This window comes from Delphinapterus leucas, chromosome 14, assembly GCF_059928025.1.
Source record: "Delphinapterus leucas isolate spDelLeu-1000000601 "Yukka" chromosome 14, BTC_Dleu_Yukka2, whole genome shotgun sequence".
Taxonomy (NCBI): domain Eukaryota; kingdom Metazoa; phylum Chordata; class Mammalia; order Artiodactyla; family Monodontidae; genus Delphinapterus; species Delphinapterus leucas.
The window spans coordinates 84183865-84209058 of NC_143142.1; the positions used below are offsets into that span (position 1 = coordinate 84183865).

The 25194-nt window shown below is 37.4% G+C and overlaps 1 protein-coding gene across 1 annotated transcript in view; it reads right to left on the reverse strand.

Moving 5' to 3' along the window:
* Window positions 1–992: 992 nt before the first annotated feature.
* NETO1 (neuropilin and tolloid like 1) overlaps window positions 993–25194 on the reverse strand; it is a gene marked incomplete at its 5' end in the record, with an annotated part of 85996 nt that continues 61794 nt past the window's right edge. The window contains 3 exons of the mRNA XM_089895315.1: window positions 993–2123; window positions 3080–3638; window positions 5690–5803. Coding sequence (XP_089751441.1) covers window positions 2063–2123; window positions 3080–3638; window positions 5690–5803 — 734 coding nt within the window. The remainder of the gene's footprint in view (window positions 2124–3079; window positions 3639–5689; window positions 5804–25194) is intronic.

Genomic DNA, 25194 nt, shown 5'->3' on the forward strand with positions numbered 1-25194 from the left:
ATATGCTTTTGATGTAATGTAGAAATCCTATTTACCCCAGGTAATTTAACTCTTTCTGACTGCCTTGTGGACTGAGTACTCCATAAAGTTTTAGAAATCAAATTTTGAAGAAGTGTGTCTTAATACTAAAGGACATCCTGTAGCCTAAAGTGTGGAAAGAGTAGATATAAAGTGTGTACTTATGTAAGTCAGTTTTTATCACTCTAATAGAAGAAAGCATTTCTCTTAACTCAAGTTAGGAAATTATTATACATTTTTATATATCTTTATATAAAAAGTTACAAGTAGCAAGCATATGACACAAGGCAATGGAAGAGTAACAGCAGTATTGGAGAATGCATGCTTTTTACAATGTGTCTAATAAAAAGGATATCTTTCCAATTCAAATATCCAGTGCTGACATGCAGGGTATTTTCTCAAACTGTCAATCAATCATATTGCTAAGTGCTTAATCAAAAATCATTTCTACTGAAGGGTATGAACGGTAAAATACCTGATTTCAAAACTATCTCTGAAACTCGGTATCTTCCTTTGATTTTCTTTTAAAAAGAAAGGAAATGGGGGTATATAGGAAAGACAAAAAATGAGATTTTTCTTATTGCAATCCAGTAATTTTACTCGGTACTTCGGGCTGCATTTAATCTTAATACAACAACAGACGTTTATAGTCCATAAAACCTCTAGCTGGTGTTTCCATGGTCCATATTCTCACTTTTCACTGTAGCATGTTCAAAATCACTCAGGAACGCACTATTCTCAAGCAGTCTATATAATGAAAACAATGTACATGTAACACAAAGTTCATCCAAAATCGTGTTTTTTCACATATCACACAATGTACAATTATCTAACAAAGACATAAAACAACATAGAAACAAAGTGAAACTGACAGTAAAAATAAAGTTGGGATAGCCTTAATCAGGAATTAATTTCTTCAAGTTTCCAGTAAATCTCAAAATGTATTTAAAAACTAAGGAGCACTTGGTGGCCAGCAACCAAATTACGAAATGAACATATCATTGTGCAGTGGGTATGTCTTGCTGAAGGGATAACAAATGTCTGTTATTCTTAAGTTTGGATAAAGGCAGTGGAATGAATTTAGAAATATGTCCACTTTTCACAATTCACTATAGAATTTTCTTTTCACAGTCCCCATGTTTGTATAAATAGTTCTTGTCTGAAAATAAAACACAGTTAAAACATTTTCTCCCGATGAAATATGCACACAACTACACCAACTTATCAAAGTAGTATAGAGCATGGAAATGCATTCACCTAATTCAAGAATAATTGATAGGTCTGAAGAGTTTTGAAGAGATTAACCGTCAAGCACATTTAATTGGAGACAAATTAGTCTAATAGAGATATAGGCTCTAAGCGCTAAAAATAAAGCCATTATGGTACCCGATGACAAAATAGATGTACACAAAGACAACTGATATTTATGGGACATTTTACATTATCAAGCATTCAAATTTTATATTATAAAATTTGACATAACATGCTGCATTTAATTTTGATGAAATAAGCTGCATATTCATGCAAAAATAACGGGCACAAGCTATATAAGTACCACAGAACGCTTAGTGTATGAGTTTGGAGTGGAATGTTGCCAAATTCAGTCAATACCATTATTACCAGTCTTATATACTGACTTCAGTTATATTGAGACAGTATTCAATTTTTTTAAATTATGAAAACCTTGGGTTTCTTCTGGTATTTCTTTTAAGACTTCACCAATTTTTGTATCTTTACCTTAAAATAGATAAAATTTAACTTATTAACTTAACATCCTTTTCAATAACATTGTAGTACAATGCTTGATGGTAAGAATATTAACATTTATTTTAAAGATACGTATACTAAGAATCATCCTTCCATCAGCATTGAATCCCGTATATTTCTAATTGTGAAATGCTATGAAACACATATCTCAAGAAAGAGTGAATAAATAGCACATTCCCTAAAAAACTACAAGACAAGTTCAACAGAACAAAACAAAACAGAGTACAACAAAGTGGGAGAAGGAACCAAGGGCATTTGCTTACCTTGAATTTTCGTTTTAGACCCTAGTTGTGTTGTATTCAGATTCATGTTTGCTTAGAGACCCAATGAGGCAGAACCTGGAATGTTATGGCTATTTCATTCAACAAAGTAATATTTTCACAGAAAATAAATAAGCACACAAATATTTACTTAAAAGCATCCCTAAAAATTCATAAAACTGTGGAAATAAAATTTTTTCCATCAGCATGCAAAAATATTAAATCAACTAAAAGTAGTTTAGGTTTTGAGAATATATATTGAATTGAGGAATTACGTACATTTACAAAATAAACTAAATGCTAGTAAGCATGCAAAACATAACACAGGAAGATTGGATTTGGGAATTTGAAATAATATTTTTCTCAATTTAAATCTTTCCTTTACTAATTTTAGGCCTAATAATACAATATAGATAATACTGTCTCCATATTAAAAGAAAACTGTTTCTACTAATCCTCGCTACATTTAAATATCAATGTTTACTTGTTTTAGCATACCATGCTATCATATGCAATTTGTAATGTAAGTATTATGTGATATGTGGAAAAAAGTGTTTTAACTTTCATACCAAAAATATAATACATTATATTGCAAAATATGTTATTTTTACACTAAAATTATTCAACAAGATGGGTTAACCATCTCGGTAAGGCAATTATTTCCAAATATCATCTCGTATCTTAAAATCTATAAATATTGATTGGAGCAACATTTATGACCACATGGAAGCAAATTAGCCATATAAATTAGAGCCATAATTTTTATAGAAATAAATATTATCTCTGTATAGAAATAAATGAAATCTCTTTGGTCTGTGTGTGCTCACACACATACACGTATGTACACAGACGGGATTTAGGAAAAGTATGGAGAGCACGGAAGAAGGAAAAGAAGAGGCAGAAGTTGAAATACTATGCTTTAAGTCATTAATAAAAAGAGAAACTGAAAAATGAAGACAAAATAGAACACAACATTCTGGAAGCATTTCAGTCTTCAGGTTATAGTTTTCATCAAAAAATCTATAGATACTGACCGCTGGACGGCTTTATCGTGTCGGGACAGCCTGTGACTCGTGGTCGGCACCTCGTCAAGCTCGTCGATGTCACAGGGATCTGCAGCATCTTGGGAGTAGTTGTGTTTCATGACGAGGATACTTCTTCTGTTCACAGGTGGGATGAGGGGTTTGACGGGCTGTGGGGACATCTCTGTCAAGACAGAAGCATCTCTTGTGCTGAGGTTGCTGCGGCTGCCTTTCGTGCTGGACAGTTGTGATCCACAGTGATGGTCATGAATGCATTTGGAAGAGGACCTCCTCAGTTTATGGTAGTTTTCAAAGTCATCGGCCACATCTGCAAAGTCAGCTGTAGCTCCTGTCCCTCTGAGGGTGCATACCTCGTAATGAGGAGGTTCCAACACCTCCTGGAAAACTGTCTGGTCAAAGTCCGATTTCCTTTGGACATATTTTTTACGAGGCTGTTTGATCTGCACAATGACAGAAATGATAATAAGGATGATCACAATGCAGGAAGTCACGCCAATGACAGTCCCACTGGTGTTGGTCAGCTGGTCCAGCAGACTGGCTTTCCTCTTTTCTACACGTTGAGGAGAGTGAACAAAACAAGAAACAACCCACCACGCGTTAATATGGTAGTCGAACTGTAAATGAAACAGGCTGAGCATAAAACTTTCACTGTCTTAAACATAAACAAGTCTTTAAAAAGAAACAAAATGTTTCACTTTTCACAAGAACCCTATCTTCTAGCCTTAGAAGAAACGGCCCTCCCGTTGCACAGCATCTCTACTTTAAATGTAAATATATGTTTTGAAGAAGGTCTTATAAAACCTTTAGGATGTCATTTGCGAATCAATTGGTAATGGTAAAAACATTTCTCTTGGTATAAGAAACCCCGCAAACTCCGCTAATGGGAACATGAATACACCTAAATTGTTCTGAACTTACTCCTGATGTGGATAACTGAAGTCTAAGTAACAGTATTCTGATACCAGAAGGTGATTACATTTTAAGACAGACACTTCCGGGATGTTGGCATGAGGGCTTCTGTGGGTCTTTCCCCATCACCGTAAAAGTTAAAAAAGTAACATTTAAGGTTTCTGGAAATTGTCTTAAGGGAGGTACATTTATTCAAGAAAATCTACTGAATTTCTTTATGAACAGGGATGGTCTGTGGCCTTTGAGCTCCTCTACCCAATAGAAGCTATCCCAATAGAAGCTTCTATCCCATTAGAAGCTCTACTCAGGGTGGTTTCAGGCAACACAAGGCTCCTCTCCCTACAGGCCCCCAGTCTGGAGCTACGGTACCTCCCCAGGAAGGGCGAGCCACCTGCATTTCTCAATGCCCCTTCCACCCCCAGATCCATACTGCAGATGCTCGATTCCAGGCAGGAGTGGCTGGAATGTGGGGTCTCCCCTCCTCCTCCCAGGCCCCACTGGTAGGAAAGAAGGTCTACACCAGGCACAGCAGGTTGAGAATACAGGGCCCCGGTCACACTGGCTGCAGCTCACTCACAGCGTCGAGCTCCCTGAAGAGACAAGCAGAAGACCAGATGGCCCCTTTCTCCATCCTCACCGAGTGCCTTCTTCATAAAGCAGGGGTGTTCCTCTCAGAGAAGTGAGCCACTGTCCCTGCCCCACCCTACCATCCAGAGCAGTGGCGCAGAGGTTTTGTCCATGGAAAAAGGTGGGCCACCAGGAACCATGGAAACAGGCCCACTTTAGGCAAGTACAACGAATCCCTAACAGTGCTGTATAAGGTTCTTCACAAAATGCTTAATTTCCCATCCATTCCAAAGTGGTTCCTTGGACACAACATGGATCATTGCCCATCTCCTCAAAATAGGTGATACTGGATCGGCTTCTCTTATTGACCCTGCGAACCATGGGTACTGTGGCAACGTCTCTCTGCTTCTATCCACAGAGGGCATTTTAATAGAAGATATTGGACATCAAGCATGGAGCGTTATTTGCCCGTTTCTTTTCCTTTGCAAACTGGTTAATATTGGATCTGAACAAAAGAGGATATGTGGCACTCTGAACTTAACCAAAACTTGCAACATTCATAACCAAGCCGAGGGATGCTCTCTATGTAAACAAACCTTTGCGTACAGGCTAGAGAAGGAAGCCGGAACATTGGAAGCGATTCTCATTGGAAAGGAAGAAGAGCGTTTTGGTAGGAAAATTGAAGTCGAGGTAAGTGGCTTTAGGTACCTGAAAGCCCTAATGTTCCTTCGATACACTTTTATCTCTAGAGTATGTGCACTATGTCTGGTAAAGACGGACTGGATAAGTGAGAGGTGCAGCCACAGATGAAGGAGCTTCTGATAGGAAACGCTGCTTTGCACGAAAAGCTCCAATGCCCTGCTGCAGGCTCCAAAAAGGAGATTTGCCAATGAACATCAAGTGCTAAGGACAGTCCACTGTGCATTAGGGAATGTGAAAACTTCTGGTTACAGCGCGAGTAAAAGCAAAGGAAAAGGCTAACAAATCAATTATAAAACCTACAGGAGTTCATAAAGCCAATATACAATATATTTTTAAGGCTGTCTGATACATATAAACATTGGATAAACTTCTTCCCACGCTACAGGTAGAGGGATTTTGCAGATTCCAGGGACGAATGATTACCTTTACAATGATTTTCGTCCCAAGGGTACACACAGTTCTGGAGTCCATTGCAAACCAACGTATTGTTAATACACATGTTACTGTGGCAGAAGAACGTATTGCCTTCGCAGGGAGCTAAAAAGGAGAAGAAAAAGGCAAGAAAAAAGTTTTAACTGATGCTCAGTTGTAAATCACTCACGTTGCAAATCTAAAAACAAAAAGATTAGTGTGATAATATGCCGTCAAATTGAGAAAAATGGTAGAACTGACATTCCATTCTCAGAAGTGTTGCCATAGCGGTAATTATTCCTTGTGTTACTAACAGAGCTAGAGTTCTTCTAGATGTGCTCAGCTTATAAAACTGGCACGGGAGGTTTTCCATCATAAAAATGAAGTACATTATCAGTATGGGTTCTTCTGTTTTTTATTTAACTTGGTGCATTCATTTAGCAAAACTTAAGTGCCGACCACATGCATAACATTATTTTTTACACTGAAATCCTGTATGTATCAATTTGGTTGTCCTGTGCAAAAAAGATTTAGTTTAATGGAAATATTTTGGAAAGTATATGCTTACAAAATACTAATTAAGAAAGTATAATATTATTTAAGCATATGAAAGAAGCAAAGAATATCATGGAGATTCAGAACAAGGGAAAATTTATTCTGAACATAAAAAAAATGTGCATTATTCTTATCAACGTTTAAAATATATACGGTGATGAAATTAGCCTACTTTGCATATATATCACACTTTCTACTAACTTTAGGTACAATGGTCCATGCGCTCCAGATTACAATGCACATTTAGGGCATTGGGAGGTAAAATAAGAATTCCAAGAAGTATACAATTTGGCTATAGAAATAAGAGAATTAGTGACAAGTCTAATATCGCAAAGTCTAATGTTAGCTATGACTTCAATATTACAAAAAAATACACTTCTTTCATTGTCAGAGTAATTGGTCATTTATAATAATGCATCTCTAGAGTAATGCTACACTATGAATTATAGCTTAGATGCCATTATAGCTTGATGTAGACAGTCCTTTAAAGTAGTTTTTGTTTTTATCTTTGTAATCATCCCACATATCTCATAAAATGTAATTTTAGCATTGATTTTTTTCGGTTATAGTTTTGTGGCCCTTTTAAGGATAGGTATTCTAGAAAAATATATTAGACACAAAACACATAATTTTCAGAGGTTCATCAATCAGTAAAGTTTTATCAATGAGCAATATTATCTAAACAGTGCAGTCATGTTATAATTAATTTTCACCTTCAAAACCGCATATTGCAGGGTTGTTTTTTTTTTAAGAAAGTTGTCTCCCTTAAATGTATTTTCCATATTAATGAAAATTGTTAAGAAAATGCTTTGCGTAAGGTAATTTAATATATTTTAACATTCCTAGAGGAATCATTAAAAAACAAATGATCAAGGGCTTCCCTGGTGGCGCAGTGGTTAAGAATCTGCGTGCCAATGCAGGGGACACGGGTTCGAGCCCTGGTCTGGGAAGATCCCACATGCCACGGAGCAACTAAGCCCGTGAGCCACAACTACTGAGCCTGCGCGTCTAGAGCCTGTGCTCCGCAACAAGAGAAGCCACAACAATAAGCCCGAGCACCGCGATGAAGAGTAGCCCCCACTCGCCGCAACTAGAGAAAGCCTGCGCACAGAAACGAAGACCCAACACAGCCAAAAATAAATAAATTTATTAAAATAAATAAATGATCAAGTCTTGAAAATCAAAAGTGTGGCAAAGACAAGGGTAACTTGAGCCAAGCATTCCCCTGACTCTCCAAGCCCTTACCCCTACCCACCCCACCCAGTCCCAATTCCCAGGAGAGTTTCTTCTTCCTTCTGCTTGGTTTGCCTTCAAGTCCCTGGATAAAGAATAAAAAAGATGTAATAGTCGTTTTGAAAAACAAAGTATTAAAGAGTAGAAAAGACGCAGATGCAGTAGTCATTTTGCAAAGTATCATGCTGAACATTTTATTGTGCTGCTGCTTTCAACATGGTATAAAGCTTTTATAGTGTAAAATGTAATGATCCAATCTATTACTGCAAAAATCTGCTTTTCAGTAAGGAACTAAATTTGAATTTCTGTAGTCAACCATTTTGCAGAACTGATGTGGTCTGTTTAGCAGGTAATGAATGTTGTCAAAATGTGTACACAGAACAAAAAAGTAGTTTTCTGCAAATAGATTAGAGCAGCTGCAAATTGCTTTAGTAGAAAATGTAAAAAAAATCCACTTACTACCTGATAAATTGCAGTGGTTTTGAAAGTACAGTTAATCCATCAAGTAAAGAATACCCCGAAAAGAGCATAAATATTTATTGACCTTCCAGAATGAGCTGGAAAATTTATTACAATTACTATTAAATAGGATGGGTTTGTTTTTATTTTTTTTGTGTGTATGTGTGGTACCCGGGCCTCTCACTGTTGTGGCCTCTCCCGTTGCGGAGCACAGGCTCCGGACGCGCAGGCTCAGCGGCCACGGCTCACGGGCCCAGCCGTTCAGCGGCATGTGGGATCTTCCCGGACCAGGGCACGAACCCACGTCCCCTGCAACAGCAGGCGGACTCTCAACCACTGCGCCACCAGGGAAGCCCTAAATTTTTAAATATATAGATAAAAATGGCATTGCATTCTGCAACAGTGAAGTATGTTAGTACTAACAGTATGTTAGTAAATACACTAGAGATTTGGCTTCCAAATTCTCCAAATGTAATTTTGCTTCTGTTTCTGCTGCTGTTGCAAAAGTCTTACAAAACACCAATCAATGTGCCAGTATCAGTTATCATTAAATATTGGTGGTTTGACTGGGAATGGAACAGATCATCCAGTACTGTCAATGAATCACATTCTTGACACACTACTTTACATCAAATAATTATACAAATGTGCCAGTTAACTGAAATCATTCTCCCTTAAAAAAATCACTATTATTCCAAGTACTACTCCATCTTTTCTTCCTTACTTTTGCTACATTTACAGAACTGCTGTGCAAACAATAAACAAACAAAAACAAACAAGGAAATCTTAGCAGTGGCTAAGAAACCAATGTATCACAACATACGCCTTGAACAAAAATTAATTTTGTCTCATAGACACCAAAAATAAAATCGATTGGATTCTGAATTTTCTTTATATTGCATATCTGAATATTTCTCTCATATAAAGGCAGACACACAATAGTTCAATAAAGATTCTTAGTTCTACCTCCTGCTAAAAGCATAAAATGGCACCTTCCTGCCTCCCAAATCAAGCCATGTCCTCACTGCTCCTTCAAGGGTGTCTGAGTACATACACTCTGCACATAAGCATTTCCCACTGCTCCCCACACGTTCCTGAGATCTTTGGTTCATTGGCCATGTAGTTCCCTCCCTCTCTCTGTCCTGGAATACCTATTCTCCACTCTGCTATGCAAATCATATCAGAACTGTACGATCTTTACAGTTTTAAAATATCGTTCCAATCTATCAGAAAATTATCTTTTCCTTAAATCCTATTCTACTTACAATTTTTAAGAGTTTAGCACTTAGTATATGCTTATCATCCTTCCCCATGAGTTCTTTGAGGCTAGGGACATGCTTTTAAAAAAATTACTTGTAATCTCTTATGTGGCTTAATATCTCTAGGCTCAGAGTAAAGAGTCAACAGATATTTTTAATTGATTAATATCACTGAGCAAAAGTTTAGCTCTGGCCAGGCTGCCGACCTGAGTACCCTAGAGAACAGAAGAATCTCACAGGTGTGTTTATTGTGGAGAATTAGCCCTCAAATACAATACAAATTGTGACATTCTCAGAAACTAAGCCCCATTCATTTATTTGGCTCTCTTACTATTGCTGGAAAAGCACATATTCTACCAATTTTTAGAGAACTTATTCTACTTAGAAATTCAATATAATTGTCAAAAGCTATTGGCTCTTAAAAACCAGCCCCCTTATGCCCTAAAATTATCTGGAAGAAACTCAAAATTAAGGTTTACCAATAATAAAGGGCAGCCAATAACGTAATCCTCAAAATTCAGAGTAACTCACACAGGCAGTTTCCATGATCAGATGAATCTACTTATTTCTGGGACTAGGTCTTCTGTTGCTTTCAGAATAGCAAACATAGCCTCATATTGATGTTAAAAACTAAGTACACAGAAGAAAGTATTCGCATTGCTTTTTGACTCTGAATTATTTAAAAGCATATTTAGACATAATGACTGCAGCTATTGCAAACTCACTTCTCTGGAAGGGTTTATTGAACATCACCATTTTATCAACCGCATCTAATGCTAAGTGTTTCTTTTTGAGAAAAGCCAGAAATGGAATGTAGTGAAATATGCTAGTCAGCCAAAAGAATGTCATATGTGTAAGCACAGCATTGTTATTGATTTAAATCATTCGGGTAACATAGAAAATGGATATTTTAACACTGCGAAGTGAGTCTTTCCCAACTTTCCCCTCTTCTCTCATACACTAACACATATGCAATTGTGCAAAGCATCCCTTTTGGACCAGGTTAACTGTCCATGAACTTGAAGCTTAGAGAATGCTTCTCCAGGCACTTCATCCTGGGGTAGAGTCCTGACAACACTACAGAGGGTAGGGCTGCGTCTCAGGCTGTAGGGAGTGATAATTCCTAAGGAGAGATCTCGTCTTCCATGAGCACTTACTCAGTTACCACATCTATAAAATAGGGAGACAGATAATGCTTCCCTAAGTGATTTAACTATGCAAAGAATGTAGGACAGTGCCGGCCATATGGACGCAAGCACTGTAGTTGTCATAGTAAGCTGTTCTAAAAGGCAAGTATTGTACGGAGGCTGTGAATTCAAAATGTCTGAGATTGAATCCTGGGTTCACCACTTCTAAGTTGTGTGATCTTGAGCAAATATTCCTTAAATTTTTCCACTTTTCAGTTTACATCTATATAATGGGATAAGTTTAAGGAGATACAGGATATAAAAGTTAAGGGATTTATATTCAATTTCCTAATTTGTAAAGTGACGATGGTTGTTCACAGACCTCTTGTTAAGACTAAATGAGAATGCAAATTTGAAAGAACAGAGCACAACCCTTTATGCAGAAGAGCACGCAATAAATGCTGTTTAAAAAGATGAGTTATACATAGAACTGTTTGTTTTCTCATGTGACAAAACAGCAGATATTCTTTAGATAGTAAAATATTGTAATAAAATTAATATAATTAAATGGATTATGCTAGATCAATAAGATGTTATATTGGGAGTAATATTTAAAATATTTAACAATCATTACTTCATGGGAACTGACCAATCAGAGTTAAAGGGATGCTGCTGGACATACCACACCAGTGCCTTCCACCCTACCTGTGTGTACCAGTTCTACAACACCCCAGTTTACAGTCACTTGTAAGAAACTGAAAAATAAACTAATGCATAATGAAACATCCTTTTCTCAAAAACGACAGGGGAATGCTTATTTTAATAATTTTCCTACTATATCTACTTCCAAGTCCTTATTCTAGCACACTATGTATTTCACAAAAATTCAATCCCAAGGACTGAGTGGACAACTCCCTTCTATGATTCAAAAAGTGGTTTTAAATTAATTCTGATAGTACCTGAAGTAGCACAATGACAGGTAATACAAACAATTAACTTTACAATTTGCAGAAGGTTCTTACCCTCTGGCTCTCCTAAGAGTCATTATATGAGCTTAGTATATACTTGAATGTGAAAACAAAGTGAACAATACACCAGAGCCCTTCAGCGTCAAGGCCTTTGATTCTGTGTTACTGTATTATTTACATGTAAAAAGAAAAAAATAGTCTATAACCAGTCTCCATTTTCTATATCCAAGTACACAATAAACACACCTTTCTAAGACATGCCCAGGACTTTCCTAAAACTATGACTTCCTGACTGAGATATTTTAACATCTTGGGGGTATATTTCTTTGCTACACTCATACCCAGTGTAAAATATTCTTAAAGTTCAATTCTAAAAAAGAAGCAAAACAGAATCTACGCATGTGAAATATCGATACAATAGCAAATGGAGATTTTAAATGTTTGTACTACTTTATAGGAGGAAGGTTTAGCTATATAAGGTATTAGTGATATTCCATCATTCCCAGAATAACAAGACCATCAAGATAACATGCATTTTCTAACACCAAATTGTAAAGAGAGATATTCAGGTCCCATCCTGGGAAACTAAGGCAAGCAGTGTGTAAAAGAGAATGGATCTTGGTCTTTTGTTTCCAATATAAAGCCAGGAGTGTTCTGAAGTTTTTAGTGATCCTATGAAGCTGAGGCTTGGATAAAAGTGACATTTGTCCTACAATCGTATTAACAGAATTTTCAGTACAGAGGAACACAATACACAGATGCAGATTTTGAAATTATCTAAAGGCCCTTTAAGCCCAATTTTAAAATTCCAATTTAAAATACCTTAAGTGAACAGTTATCTAAATATTTCAAAACAAATTCTTTGGAAACACGAAATTTAACTCAACAGTTTGCTCTGGCAAGGAAGATGTGTACTGCAGAGTAGGAAGACTGAGAAACACAGTGTGTTCCTGTGTGTCACCCTTCTGGTGATCCTCAGCACCTTGTTTAGAGTAGTCATACGCCCAAAAGCGTATGCTTAACCATGTTTAATCCAAACATCTCCAATTTTATTTGTATACCACTTAACAGACAACACAAAACCAAGATCAAAAACAAAAGCTTGGCAAGTGTTGCCCCAGGGTTCAAAAATCATTATAGTGGTAGGATTCTTAATTCTTAAGGGGTCAGAGAATAGTATGGAAATTATTGAGGTATAAAGTTGCGTGAAAAATAAGGATACAAATTGTTTCAAATTATAAAGCCTCACATGCAAACAAACATACAAAAAATTTTACTGGAAATACTAAGCTGAAATGTTAGCAATGACTATTTCTAGGATATTTACAAGTTATATTTAATTTTCGTTGGGAAATTTTTTCATATATGCATATACATATGTGTGTATATACACAAACATATACACATATAGGTACTTCTTATGATTGGGAAAAATCTGATAACTTTTCATGAAAAGAAAGCCAAATATTAATCCAAACAAGTCTATCTTATCTTTCAAATTTTAACCAGTAAAAGAATAGATTTCACATAATATTTATACTTTATTACTTTTAAAGATACTTAATGAACTCAATATTTCACTGAATTCATTGTTTTCTTTTGGACGTTTTTTCTACTTTTAAATCCTCGTATGTTCCCATTCGTCCCACTAGGTGGGGAACATTTACCATTCTTCAGTGAAATAGCATTTCAGTCCTTCAAGATGCTTAAATGATGATGGCATCTGAGACAAACAACCTTTATACCTACATATTGCTGATTCTTAAGGAGTAAAAACGTTATCAGGAGACAAACACATGAATTTGGGGCATATTTTAATTAGGTTAAGGAGGACAAGAGGAAGAAGGGCAGCCACACACTCAAAATAAAGGAAATTTTATTTTAAAATATAATAAAGAATCACCAAACATATATTTTATAATGTTAAAGGTCTAATCATGGATATATCATTTTTCAGTATCATGTCACATGCTTATAAATACTGTTCCAATTCTGTAATTAAAAGCCACGTAATTCATAATCGCTATTTAATGCTACCAGCACTAATGCTCATTCCATTAGAGTCATTTCTTTCCTCACCCACTACCTTGCTTTTCAAGTCCAGAAATGCCACTCAGGGAAAATTAAAACAAAATGGAAATAAAAACTGTCAGATTTCTCTCTGAAACCTTGATATTTCAAATACCTCTGCTTTCTTGTTAATGAAATATCATCTGGTAGATCTGTTCAAAGTCAAGTTACATCATATTTTCATCAAGAAAATTTGGAAATAGAAGAGATGCTCGATCCTATTTTTCTTTAAAAATCATTATACCATTTAAAAACTGCTTGGGGCTTCAGATCAGATGCTCCTGCCACCCCCCGCCCCCATCTCCCAGCCCCCAACCCATATCTTGTTTCATTCCACAGGTATTCTCCTTGCTTCTTGCTTCTCTCAAATTCTTATCTTTTAACCGCTTTAATTTGAGGTTTGTCAAAAGCTCACGCCTCTATGTGCCGGCCTGTGTGAGAATAGACCACACACACACACACACACACACACACACACACCCATGTCTTTGAGCTTTCTACTTCTGCTCTTTTTTATTCTTATTTTCCCAATCATAACTTGGAGTGGAAATGGTCACAAAAATGCATGGAGAAGCATCAGAACGAGGAAAGAGCTGGGAGTACGTTTACATGTCCTTGCTTCATTTCCTGAATTCACCTTGTATCACCCTTGAAGATATTGATTTATTAAAATTTTCTGACAGTCTAGAGGCTCTACAGTCTATCACTTTCTTTGCCTGAGAGACGGGAACAAAGCTTAAAGTTATTATAATTATGTAAATGTGATAGGTACCTGCATTATATATTTAGGTAATTAATTTTTACTAAATAGCAAAATCTGGCACACTGAAAAACTCAGTTACTTTTATTCAATAATCATTTTGATCTTTCAGGTGCAAAGGTGATTTTCCCTGCCCTCTGAGGCCTTATGGCTGACCCCTGCAGTCAGGCTCCTGGTGATACCGAGCAGGACCCTCTGGGGCTCCTGGGCACAAAAGCCTTTCTGTGTCCCCCATTTCTGGATTACAGGAAATAGGCTTCATTCAGCCTCCATGACCTTCCCTGAGTTCCAAGGAGCAGGTTTAAATAGATGTTAATTAGGGAAGCGAGGACCAGTCAAAAGAAACAATAGAGCAGCCTAGGGGCAGGGTCTGGGTCCCCCCCTCAAGGGATATACTTAATATTTCTGAGCTGTTTTACAGATACTGAAACCGCCAGCAGGTGGGAGAAATTAAAGGTATGCTGCCCACGAGCATGTAGCCCCCGCCCCCCCCCCCGACTGAATGGAACCAGAAGGTTGATTATGCTGACTCCCCATTACCTCACCACCAACCAATCGGAAGAAAGTCCACGAGCCGATCACGCCCTCTTTGAACCATGACTATAAAACTTCTCACTACCCGCTCCAGGTCCACACACATTTTGAGGGCATTAGCCCACTGTGGTCCTCTTTGCCTGGCAAAGCAATAAAGTGATTCTTTTCTACTTCACCCAAGACTCTGTCTCTGAGATTTAATTTGGTGTCAGAGTACAGAGGCTGCATTTGGCTTCATTCTCATGGGCTCACACTTCCGGCTCTGACTGCTATCTGAGACCCAGATTCGTTCGGTGCATCCAAATCCCTAAGTAACATCCCCACTTGGCCTTCTAATTACCATCTCAAATGGAATATGGCTGGATGGGTTCAGATAACGGTGATCATCCTATAGTCCTCTTCCCTGCCTCAATTCCCCCCTCACACACCCTCCCGACATTATTAAGGGGCATCTCCTCGCTCCAGGCTAAAGGCTCAGGTCATCATTGAGTCCTCTCTGCCCTGGCACCCACATCAAACTGTCCTGTAGGTCTGTCAGCTCTCTCTCAACTCCAGGCTCTTGGTAACGTCTCCACTGGTACTTCTGAGTGGTCTTTCACCAAATGGTCTCTTACATGGATCCACGGACACAGTGGCCAGAGAAGCCTTGGATATTTAAGTGTAAATCAGGTGGAGTTTCATTCATCCCCTTTTAAAACACTCCAAAACCTTCCCAATAAAGTGAAATCAAATCTCAAACTCCTTAGTACCCCTTTGCTTACCCCAAATCTTTGCCCAACTTACTTCTGAGCACAAGGATCGCCCAACACAACCCAGGGCACTCATGCCCACATCTTTCTCCAGCACATTACCCCGTGTTGTGTTTTTCCACAACACTTATTAGGATTTGAGTTCATCTTTTTAAAGTTACTCTCTTGTATATCATTAGCTTCCTTTAATAAGAATGAGAGGCAAAGGCGTTGTTCTGTTCACTAATTTATCACTGCGCTCAGAACATCAGGTGCCGTATCATAGGTCCTTAATAAATACTCGTCCACGAGACACTGGAACAAAACTTCTTTAAGCAGTAAAATGGATATGCCATATTCTCATTAAATTCTAACAATGCTTCTAATTTCTAAGGAATAGCTAAACTTTTCTTCACGAACTTGATGGAAGAAAATATCTAAACCATCAGAGATCCCAATTATGAGTGAGCCTCTGCGTCAGCTTTCAAAGACTTCAAAAACTGGATTAAAACAATGTAGAGCTTGCTGCTAAATACCATTTCTAACGGTGAGATTCTAATCACAGAAAAAGAAAATGTAAAAAAAAAATTAAATATATTTGGCCATTAGAATTGCCTCCCAAAACAATTGTTTTGTTTTGTTTTTCCCAAAATGAATGGAATAATTTCCCTGCCACCATACTTTAAACATGCAATGGCCCTTGGGCTATGCAATTAGAGGAAATGGCATTTTACTTGAAAAATGCTGACCAGATTTGAGGCCAGAAATAGGTTTGTGCATCTTCTCGTCACCTCTTTCGTCAGCTTCATATTTTTTTTTTTGAAAGACCAACATCTGCTTCCAAAACTCTATGTTCCAATGTGACTCAGTTATCAGTCAGGATATCCAGTGTTATTGTTAAGCTATAGCTTAATCTTTTTTCTAATACAAGAAATTCTATTCACAACCTAATCCCACTCACATTTATTAGATCCCCCCAATCTCTCTGCTAAAATTGCATATTCCTACTGTTGCAAAAGACACGCTATGATGAAAAGAGAAGCACCTTCAGGAGAAAATTATATTCCATAGATAGAGGCCATTTCATTACTCACAGAGGGCAAGGACCACGTCACGATCTATCCATTCCATTTGATGCCAAGAAATTATTATACATTTTTATACTACGATTATGTCTGCATTGGGTCAGCTACCCCATGATTTCTTCATCGTGTGCAATTAGATGTGACTCTAGTTACAGTAACTAGGATATTATATTTCTTTGGGGTCTGCACTCTATTATTAGGACTTGGACATGGGGTCCAGGGTTTGCTTCCATAGCTGATGCACTCATATATGCAACAGTGGTTAGGGTGGACTCATCGTTTTGTTAAAGGTATTAATGTACGTTTGGTTTCATTATGGAACATGCCAACTCCCCAAAGGAGGGCTTGCAGTAAATAAGGATTAAAGCCAAGCATCAACAAAGCACCATAGCCTCAGGCTTGTGATTCTGTTAGTTCAAAGACTAACGATTTGGAATAATAATGTCCTTTCTCCATAGCAAACATACATTGTTTATTTTCATTGACAGACGTAAACTATGTAGCTGTGAAGCCAGAATCAAAGAGATCAATAGGGCTTCCCTGGTGGCGTAGTGGTTGAGAGTCCGCCTGCCCATGCAGGGCACACGGGTTCGTGCCCCGGTCCGGGAAGACCCCACATGCCGCGGAGCGGCTGGGCCCGTGAGTCATGGCCGCTGAGCCTGCGCGTCCGGAGCCTGTGCTCCGCAACGGGAGAGGCCACAACAGTGAGAGGCCCGCGTACCGCAAAAAAAAAAAAAAGAGAGATGAATATATATTATCCCCAAGGATCCTACCAAAAATTACAAGGAATTTGCTGCCTTTATTCTTGTCCCAGGATCCCTGGCAGACACTTAACTAAAGACAATGTTGATCTAAAAAGTTCAATGAAAATTCTACAAAATTTTCTAAGTAATTCAACATATAAATATGGTAGCCAAAATTATTTAATATCTTTAGTCTAAAAATTAGTTGAGGAAATTGATTTAAAATTTTAATTATATCACTAAACTATATATCTATATGTATAACTTTTCTTCAGTGATTTGAGTTAAATGAGCAAATAATTTAAAATCCAGTAATAAATGTCCATCGAGAATTAACTTCAAATAATAAGATATGTCTGACAGTTGTTGTTGTTTTTTAATGGTACAACAGGACTCAACTAAACACTTAAAAAGAAAGAGAGAAGGGTGAGTCTCTGGCAGATTATACAATTTTATATCATTTTCCTTTGCTCAAAAGCCTCATTATATTTGAAAGTAAGAAACTACTGACTCTAAAAAGTTTCAGTACACTGTTATCCCATTAACAGACAGAATAGTAGAACCATCTATTGACTACTTGCTCCGTTCTAGACACATACATTTAAAACTTACAGCTGTCCTGTAATGATTCCTCATTTTCTGGAGAGTTCACGTTTAATGTCAAGGTGTTACAGGTAGGAAAATGGAAAAATTAGTTGACCAGCACCAAATTCATGCTTTTACACATTTTCTCATCCTATTTCATAATTTTTAAACAACAAAAATTATTTTTTCAAATGACAGATTTGTGATTTTCTTTCTAAAATATTAACATTAATCTTAAAGTCTCCAAACACATGTATACTTGCCAAAAAGTACATATTGATATCTTCATGATACATTCCTTTTTTGTATTTTTCTGTAGTGAAAAGATATTTAATTTTTAAATAATTTCTTTATATAGAAGAATATTTATTCAGTGGTAGGGAATGAAGGGAACACGTGTTTAGATATACAATTACCATTTGGCATTATGAACCGTTGGTCTTCAAGTCAACTAAGTTATGTTTTCATAATCTCAGACAAGAGTTTGTCAGTTTAATAATAATAAAAAAAATCTAACCTATTGTGTTTAGTTGAATAATGGCTCCCAAGTTTGTCCACACCCTAATTCCTAGAACTTGTGAATGTCACTTTTTATGGCAAAGGGACTTTGCAGATGTGATAAAGTTAAGGATTTCAAAATGGGGAGATTAGCCTGGATTATCCAGGAGGGGCCTGTGTAATCAAAGGCGTCCTCACGAGAGGAATTTAGAAGCTCCCAGGGACAGAACATGATTTAACAACGTAGCAAAAAGAGATAAGATGATACCTTGCTGGCTTTGAAGAAGGAATAGAAGGAATCCAGAGACTGGGACAGGTGAGGGAATGTATTCTTCCCTAGAGCTCCCCTAGAAGGTGGCCTTGTTGACACCACGGTTTCAGCCCAGGGAAACCTATTTCAAATAATACATTTGTGTGGTTTTAGGCACTAAGTTAGTGGTAAACTGTTACAGCAGCAATAGGAAAACTCGTAGCTGATTTCTCAGGGTAATCACAGACCTGCCCCACTAGGTTCCACAGATGTAGCTATGGCTGCACAATATCAAAATGGGGAAGAAAAGGTCAGAAGCGGGAAAAGGGAGGAAAGAGATCTCTGAGGTGGAAGAGCAACAGTTTGGAACCAGGACACCCTGACAATTTGTGAGTCACAATTAGCTGGGAACTGTGTTAAGAGCAACATTTTCTAATTATTTACCTAGTTTAAAATATCAGAGCAAACATTTATTCATATCCCCTGCGAGAGAAAGGGCTGATGCTACTCTACCTCTACTGTTCTAAGGACGCTGCAGAAATGTGGGCTTGGCCATCAGCATTTGCCATGCAGTAAATCAGCCCTCAGTTAAGTGTGTCTTTAAGGTAAATGGTGGAGAAATTCTACTGTAGGCTGTAGTGACTCTTAAGTCTAAAAGAGCATGTTATGAGACAGAAATGTGGTATCCTCAGCTGTTGCATAATTATCACCCCTCCCACAAAACCTCCAATGATCAATTATTATTTTCTGAAATCATAAATGAACCTTAATTTTCCCAATAAAGAAAATAATGTATAACTTGATATCTTGTAATAACCTACAGTGGAAAATAATCTGATAAAAAAATGTATATATATAACTGAATCACTTTGCTGTACACCTGAAACTAACACAATATTATAAATCAAATATACTTAAATTTAAAAAAAGAAAAAATGTATATATCTTGTTTTCCTAGATTTAATAAATCCCTTCAGAAAGTCGTATCAAATTATATTTATTGCTTTTAAAATGTTTACTAAAACAACAGCTTTTTGTTGTAGAAAAATCATAAAATACTGATAATAAGCCTCATCCTAAAAATAATCAGTTAATTGCACTGCCTTCTATACATATGTATTACATATATAATAGATACTGTATATTAAATATTTATCACACGTTTACAAGAATGTATTTGTAATGTACATGTGTTTTGCTTGCCACTTGTTTTTAGAATTTTATTTTTTAATATAGTTTATTGGCAGTATCCATCTAACACATCGTCGTAGCAGTTACAAGAATATAGGCATGTTTCAAGAACCATTTAACCAAGCCATTTAGGAAATTTTCATTTTTTCAATGATTCTAAACATTCTCATCACTAGTATCTATTCTTAGATTCATTTTTTAGATCAACAGGTAAGACCCTATTTTTGTTTTTTACCTGTTTTAGAATCTTGATATATAGTGCTAAATTAAGAAAACTTTTATTTTCCTGCCAGCATACATAAATTTTCATTTCACCACACCATCTCCAAAACTGGGTATTTCATCATTGCTAATTTTTTAAAACAATTTGATACCTGAAAATGATGTCTCATTCTTATTGAAATTTATGTCTTTTTGTTTACTAATATGAATAGGTGTTTGTTTCCTATACCAGTAGGCCATTTACGCTTCTCTATGAATTAACTGTTTACTTTATTTGCCCCATTTTCTATTGCTATATAACATTTTCTTATTGTCTTATATAATCTGTATTCTTTTTTTGTTTATTGTTGCTTATTTATTATTTATTTTTTTGAAGTATAGTTGACTTACAATATTGTATTAGTTATAGGTGTACAACATAGTGATTCAGTGGTTTTATAGATTACACACCATACAATCTGTACTCTTTTTTTTTCTTTTTTTGCGGTACGCGGGCCTCTCACTGCTGTGGCCTCTCCCGTTGCGGAGCACAGGCTCCAGACGCGCGGGCTCAGCAGCCATGGCTCACGGGCCCAGCCTCTCCGTGGCATGTGGGATCTTCCCGGGCCGGGGCATGAACCTGTGTCCCCTGCATCGGCAGGCGGACTCTCAACCAGTGTGCCACCAGGGAAGCCCACAATCTGTACTCTTTACAGGATAATAATATTTGCCCACTGCCTATCCTTTATGTTGCTAATTGTCCTCCAGCTCAGCTTTTCCCTTTTATTTAAATTTAATTTAAATTAAATGTAAAAATTTAAATAATAATACATCTTGAATTTTGTATATTTGTATATAGTGACATGTTCCCTTACCCATGGTGTGTTTTATGTCTACTTTATTGAGATATGCCCAAACCTGACACATAGTCAGCAATTTCCCCATCATATTTTGTGTATTGTTGGTATTTAAATCTATGCCATCTGGTATTTACACTGCTATAAGACATATATAAGTAAATAATTCCTGTATTAATAAAGTCGTCTTAATCTTTTAAAAATACAGCAATTCATAATGATGAGGCTTGGAGATCTATACCCATAAAATGTTAATTTACATTTAAATCTATGTTGTAATTGGTCACCTTGCTCCCTCTAGCACTTACAATTTTCTTTCCTTGCTGAAATCCATACAGAATATAATGCCTTTTGATATTAGCATTTACCCCAAACTTGTAAATGTGTTTTGCCTAGATTTTTCTAGAGGGAAAATTAAATATTATTGTTGAGAGTTGATTATTATCCACCTTTTTTTTGGTGTATTTTCTCAGTGTTACTGACCTCTGTGCACTTTTACAGTAATAATCAAATTAAAATCTATATATATATTTTTCCCTCTAGGAGCCATTAAATTTAGTTTATTGAGGTGATATGGTAATTTTACTGGTGCATTACAAAATGGGGAATTTGCACTACCTAGGACAGAATGCAAATTGGCTATACAAGAGGCAGATGGCAGGCCAAACCGTGTTCCAGACAAGAAAGGATAAGATAATAAAACTGAAGAGTGAAATAATAAACAATTATGGTGACAGAAGAGTAAGGATCCTACTAGTATGAACAAATGATGGAGAAAAACAACTACACAGGCAGCTTCCCTGGTGGCGCAGTGGTTGAGAATCTGCCTGCCAATGCAGGGAACATGGGTTCGAGCCCTGGTCTGGGAAGATCCCACATGCCGCGGAGCAACTAGGCCCGTGAGCCACAACTACTGAGTCTGCGCATCTGGAGCCTGTGCTCTGCAACAAGAGAGGCCGCGACAGTGAGAGGCCCGTGCACCGTGATGAAGAGTGGCTGCCGCTCGCCGCAACTAGAGAAAGCCCTCGCACAGAAACGAAGACCCAACACACCCAAAAATAAATAAATAAATAAATAAATAAATTTATTTATTTAAATGTATTTAAAAAAAAACTATACAAGAAGAGAATTTGGCTTCTTAGAATACAGTGTTTTAGTGGGTAATTTACTGAAGTAAATGAGAAAGTGTGTGGCGGGAGGGACAGAGTACCAGATACAAGGGAACGTTTGCTGAAGTGAGTTACACACTTGAATTCAATTTGAATGAGTGCGGTTGCACCTCAAGAGGAGCAACCTTCTTATTCATCTTCATGCCATCAGTGCCTGGGCACTTCCTTGTTTACTGAAGGAACGACAGAATGAATGGAGGAACACAGAGAAGTATAAAAATGAAAACTTATCAATGACTAGGTAAAACAGTAGTCGTTGCTCAACTTTTAGGGTCAAGCTGATGTTGGAGTGATTATTTTTCTTATACTGCCTACAGTTCTATCTTGTCACATGTCTTGAACTACCAAATTTAGGAACAGTAATACATTACTAAATAATACTATATTTATTAATATATTTAATCAATATATTAAGTAACGTATATAGATTGCATTTGGGTTATCCATTCTATTAAAAATTACCCATCATTACAACAAATATGCTTCAGCCTTCTATTGCTGAGTAATAAATTATTACAAACTTTTGGGCTTAAAACAATACCCACTTAATATCTCCAGCTATGCAGGTCAGAAGTCTGGGTTGGGTAAGGTCTCTCTTTATGATCTCACAAGGTTAAATCAAGGAGGCAGCTGTACTGGGTTCTCATCTGGAGCATGGAGGCCTCTTTCAAGCTCATTCAGGCTGTTGGAAGAATTCAGTCTCTTGTGGCTGTAGAACTGAGGTTCCTGCTTTCTTGCTGGCTGCCAAATGGGGGGCATTTTTAGCCCCTAAAGGCCACCATCATTCTCTTGTCACATGGCCCTTTCTGTAACATGGCAGTGTGTTCCTTTAAGGCCAGGAGGAGTACTGGCTGCTGCTTATAATGTCTCTGACTTCTTCCATCCCTGACCTTTAGAATTTCTTTTAAAAGGGCATAAAGATTATTATCAATATTTGTTGAGTATTGTCAGATCAACCAGGATATCTGGTACACTTCTATATATCAATAACAACCTATCCGAAAGAGAAATTAAGAAAACAATCCCATCTATAATTACATCAAAATGAATAAAGTACCTAGGAATGAATTTAACCAAGGAGGTGAAAGACCTGTACTTGGAAAACTAGAAGACATTGGTGAAGGAAATTGAAGATGACACAAATGGAAAGCTACACTGTGTTCAAGGATTGAAAGAATTAATATTGTTAAAATGTCCATCCTACCCAAAGCAATATACACGTTCAATGCAATTCCTGTCAAAATACCCATGGCATTTTTCACAGAACTAGAACAAATGATTCTAAAATTTGTATGGAACCACAAAAGACCCCAAATATTCGAAGCATTCTTGCAAAGAAGAATATACCTGGGGGTATCACATTCCCTGACTTCAGACTATACTACAAACTATAGTAATAGAAACAGTATGGCACAAAAACAGACACATAGATCAATGAAACAGAACAGAGAGCCCAGAAATGAACCCATACTTTCATACTTTCCCAAGACTCCCAAGAGTATTGTTTTATTACAGCATCAACTCAAAGTCCTAAATCTCATCTAAATCTCACCAGCTCAAAGTCTGAAATCTCACCATCTAAGTCACCTAAATATTGTGCAGACAAGGCTCCTGGGGGCAGTCCTTGAAGGAGTCTGGACTTCAGTTCCTGAGGTAAAGTTCCTCTCCATGTAGACCCATGAAACCAAAGAGACAAGCCACCTTCCCCAAACTGCCAACACAATGGTTAGACAGGCATCAGAAAATAGTTACAGAGATTCTGGTTCAAAGGAGAATGAAGAGTAAATAGGAGTCACTGGTCCACAACCAGTCTTGAAAACCAGCAGGGTAAACGCTGGATTTTTCTTGATTATATTTCCAGTTCTAGGACCATGCCTCTGTAGCTGTGGACTTTGCTCTCCAGGCTCTCAGTTCTGCTCCCTGAGTCATCCTTCTTTTCTCATGAAAAGTAACATGTATATCATGTTAAAAGTAACAGTATCAGATTGCTTCAGGCCACTAGAGCTTTAGGGTTCTGATAACTATTTTCATTTGGTTCTCTCCTTTCCTTTCAGTCCAAGCCGACAGTGTTTCTGCTGAAATAATTTTCTCAAGAGCCTTGTGGGTCTTGCTTGAAATTCACTGGGCTTTGTTCTCTTAGACAAATGCCCCACCCATAAATCTATTTGAGAGAATCCTTTCGCTCCCTTGGTTACCACTGTAATGGCTGAGGGTCATTGCCCTTCCGCTCCTGGAGACCCTCTAGCTTGACTTAGAGGATCTATAAGGTCCAAATTTAACCTCTTCTTTGAAGGGCCTTTTAGTTACTAAACACTGAGATCTTTTGATGTTTCTGATGGTTGAGCAAAGGTTATACAGTCATATTCAGCCTTTTCTCTCTGCCATATTTTCAGCGTCATTTCTAACTTTTAACATCTTTGCCATCTGGAGAAGCTGGGGCTTTAAAAACCATCTAGTCCTAATTCCTTTTCGTTTAATAATTCTTTAGATTTATTTCTCCCCTTCCTCATGTTACTATAAGCAGCAAGAGAAACCAGGCTATACTTCCACCACTTTTCTCAGTAATCTACTTAGTTATAGATAGCCAATGCTTGTCACTTACAAGTCTGCCTTCTGACATCGCTGCAGGACACAATTTTGCTACACTTTCTGCCACTACAAAACAAGGATCGCCCTTCCTCCAGTTTCTAATAAATACTCCTCACTTCTATCTGAGCCCCACTGGCAGCCCTCCAAGTCCAGGTATGTTTTAACCACCTGTCTGAGGCAATTTAGGCTTTCTCTATCATTATTCTCAAAATTCAACCAACCTATGATCACTGCTTGATCCCAAACCTGTCTCCACCTATTAGGTATTTGTTATAGCAGCATCTCACATACAGTACCAAAATCTGCAATAGTTTTCTATTGCTGTGTAACAATCACCCCAATTTTAATATCTTAAAACGACACCCAATTTTTATCACACAATTTCAGAAGCCCAAGTACTGGATCCTTTGCTAGAATCTTACAAGGTGAAATCAAGGCATCGGTTGGGGCTGTGGTTTTCATCTGATTCTCAGGGTTGTCTTCCTAGCTTATTCGGGTTGTTGGTAGAATTCAGTTCCTTGCAGTTATACAGCTGGGGTCCCCATTTACTTGCTAGTCAATGGCTATGGATGTTCTCAGCTCCTAGAGTTCACCCCTGTAACAGGCAGGCAGTTCACAACATACCTGTTTGCTTTCTTCTTCCAGGCCAGCAGTCT